This window comes from Trachymyrmex septentrionalis, unplaced genomic scaffold, assembly GCF_001594115.1.
Source record: "Trachymyrmex septentrionalis isolate Tsep2-gDNA-1 unplaced genomic scaffold, Tsep1.0 scaffold155, whole genome shotgun sequence".
In the NCBI taxonomy this organism is placed as follows: domain Eukaryota; kingdom Metazoa; phylum Arthropoda; class Insecta; order Hymenoptera; family Formicidae; genus Trachymyrmex; species Trachymyrmex septentrionalis.
This window is the reverse complement of record NW_017304705.1, coordinates 58,875-62,514: the sequence shown is the minus strand read 5'-3', so window position 1 is coordinate 62,514 and position 3,640 is coordinate 58,875. Positions and strand designations below refer to the sequence as shown.

The following is a 3,640-nucleotide window of genomic DNA, read 5'->3' as shown; positions in this document are numbered from 1 at the left end:
TGCTCTCGTATATTTTATAAATATTTATATTATTTTATATAGTAGCAGATTAGAATTGTGGTTTTATAGTCATATTTTACAATTTCTAGTCATTCTCTTGAAGGAAAAAGCAATTTGTTAAAGAAAAATGTATTTTTATCTTATGCATCGTTATTATATATTATAAAAATATTTAACTGAATCTAACCGAACTACACATATGTACTTCGTGTGTACATATAAGAATATATTATAGCATATATAATTCTAGAATTAATGCTCGTTTTTATCAGGTTGAATATTCGGCAGCAAGTGATGCTTATACACACGCACCAGAACACTTTAAAGATTTTTATATACAACGACGAAGATGGATTCCCTCCACTGTCGCAAATATTTTCGACTTGTTGATTACTGCTAAAGAGACGAGAAAGGTGAATAACGATATCTCGTGGCTATACATTGCTTACCAGTGGATTCTAATGGGTATGTATATAATAATAATATTTTAATAATCTATTAAATCATGAAGTATTATTACAGGGAGTACAATCCTAGGACCAAGTACGATATTTTTGATGCTGGTTGGTGCGTTTGTTGCCGCGTTTCACATCGACAATTGGACCAGTTTCTGGTACAATCTAATCCCAATTGGCGTATTTGTCGGAGTTTGTTTTATTTGCAAGGAACGCATGCAGGTATAGAACTTGAATAGTATCTTTAAGAAAGTAATAGAAATTTCGAGGATATTTGAAGAAAGAGAGAGAGAGGGAGGGAAGGAGGGAGGGGGAGAGAGAGAGAGAGAGAGTTGTTTTATAAAAAAGATATATAGTTGCATATTACAAATTGCATTTTTTAATTTTTTTTAAAGCAACTATGTCTTTTCACTATACCAATGGATTAGTCTCTGCATATAATAATTCTGTGCATAAAAGTGTTAAGGTACAGTTAAAATGTAATTTAAAAAAATTAATCCACATACACATACTCTGCCGAAGTCTCTATATTCGAAATAGCTCCTATCTTTAATCTTTTACAACATTAAAAAATAAGGTATTGAAAAAAATGCATTTTAGAGGGGATGAACACATAGGGACGAATACATTTATGATAACGTTTACCTTCTTTATAAAAAAAATGTCAAATATCGCCAAAAAAATCATTTTTTATATATTAAACTTCAATTATCTTATAAATCTGATGTACTAAAATTTTTTTGCTTATGGCATCGTTTTCAGCATCCAAAAATCTATAAGAGACACATAATCCAGTCCAAAATAATTAAAAAAAAGAATATTTTTTTACTAATATTATTGAACTAAACAACATTACTATACACATACATCTATCCATAGTACATTACTGGTATGGATTTGCAGTTATTTGTAGCCGAGATTATCAGCGCTATATATGGGTTAGTGATGATAGTCGTTCTGGTAGGAATTATGTTACAAATCGCCGAAGATGGATGGCTCGCACCCAGCAGTCTTCTCTTTTTCATTGTCGCGTGTCAAATGACAATAGCTGGTCTATTACATCCTCAAGAAGCAACTTGCCTATTGTGTGGTGTTATTTATTACATTACTGTGCCATCCATGTACATGTTGTTAACTATCTTTTCCGTTTTCAACGTACATAATGTTACATGGGGCACGCGTGACTCGAAAAAACTGAATGTCGTAAGTTTGCTGTCTTTTAATTTTGATTTAAGTAACAAAAACTATACATTAATGAAAAACTAACAGATTATTTTATTAACATATTGTATTTTTACCTTTCTTCTCGCGCGCGCGCACACGTACATACACGAAGAAACTTTGGAAAATGATCATGTTATATAATTATAATGACAATAGGCTCCTCAAGATGAACACAGATCTGCAGCAATCGATACTATATCTGGATTCATGATACGACAAAAGAATAAGCAAAACAAAAATGAAAAAGGTACATTAGAATTTTCCTTGGGGAACCTTTTCAAATGCGTCTGCTGTGTTCATTCAGGAATTAGTTATGAAGAAAAGCGATTAAATGAAATTAATGAGTCTATACAACAGATAAACAAACGTCTGAACTTACTGGACAGGTTTGATGGACTTATTATTTACAATTATTATAAAATTCACTCATCGAGAATCATTATTATTAGGTGTACAAAAAAGTTCTGAGCTTTTTTTTGTAAAATTCCCTTTCCCATCGTATGTAATCGTACGGAAATGGCTTGCTGCGTAACGCCAAGCTGTTCTGCAAGCTCCTTTTCAGTTTGCGCAGAGTTTATATCCAGCAGTGCTTGCAATTCGTCCGTTTCAATCTTTTCAGGGCGTCCAGCACGCGATTCATCTTTAAGACTGAAATCTCCTTGGCGAAACTTTTGATACCACCTTTTGCATGTTGCATGACTTACAGCGTTCTCTCCATATGCAGCACAAATCATTTCAGTGGCTTCAGCAGCATTTTTCTTCAGATGAAACGCGAAGTGGATGGAAAATCGAATATGCTCTTTTGTAATTGCCATCGTGAACACTACTGATTTTTGAGGTTACGTGCATCAAACGCCAAACCGTATCGCATTTCAGGAGGTTAAATGTTACTGTTTTAAAACCCCAAAAGGGCGGGAAGATATATAAAATTTAAATTGTTATTTCGGTTGTATCAAATCTAAAGCTCAGAACTTTTTTGTACACCTAATACATTCAACTTTTATTAATTTTTTTTTCATTGTAACAGTTATTTTTATTTATCAATTTACTATGACAGATTCAAGATATACACATAATTATTTGTCTTTTTTATTTCTAAAATTTATATTCTGCAATACAGATATATAATAACAATTATTGATGATTATAGATTACATGCAGTAAACATAGAAACTAACGACATTACCCAATCTTCTAATATTAATGTACATCCAAGATCATATTTTCCCATGGAAGAGACAAGAAAAGAGGAAATACATGAAGAAATCGAGTTACAACACATGACTGATAAAAGTGATCAAGGAAATGTCCTCTACAAGGATGTCGACGATGACGAAAGTGACATTTTGACGCAGGAATCAGCAACCTCGAGTCAGGATCGGTCTAGTTTTCTCATTAGCCCTTACTGGCTTCAAGACGAAAGACTGCGAAGAGGTGTGGTGGATTTTCTATCAAACGATGAAGAAGAATTTTGGAAAGATCTGATTGGAAAATATTTGCAACCCATTGAAAGCGATGAAGAGAGTCAAGTGAGTTGGATTTATCTTTATTCTTAAAAAAAAAAAACGAAAATAGACATAAAAGTAATTTATTGTTATATACTTTTGATATATACATAATCATATTTTTAATACACACACACACACACACACACACAGCGTGCGCGCAAACATTAATCAATCTGACCAATACGTATGTACGCTATAAAATATTATGCAAAATGTATGAAAAAGATCCACCTTTACTTCATAAGTTTATTGAGTGAGATAATAACAACGTAGAATAATAAGAATATAATATATATGACAAGAAAGAATATGATATATATATATATATGTATTTACATATACATATACACACATACAATATACACCGTATAATACAGTGATATTTTATATAAGAATAGCCAAATATCACAGAGGATCCGTGTATCAGCCAAATAGTATTCTCGCGAATTTTAT

General features: G+C 32.0%; 1 protein-coding gene across 2 annotated transcripts in view; it reads left to right on the top strand.

Moving 5' to 3' along the window:
* LOC108745891 overlaps positions 1-3,640 on the top strand; it is a 19,181-nt gene that overhangs the window by 11,576 nt on the left and 3,965 nt on the right. For both annotated transcript variants that reach the window (XM_018482297.1, XM_018482296.1), the window contains exons 11-15: positions 273-465; positions 523-677; positions 1,359-1,658; positions 1,836-2,065; positions 2,830-3,208. In XM_018482297.1, coding sequence (XP_018337799.1) covers positions 273-465; positions 523-677; positions 1,359-1,658; positions 1,836-2,065; positions 2,830-3,208 — 1,257 coding nt within the window. The remainder of the gene's footprint in view (positions 1-272; positions 466-522; positions 678-1,358; positions 1,659-1,835; positions 2,066-2,829; positions 3,209-3,640) is intronic.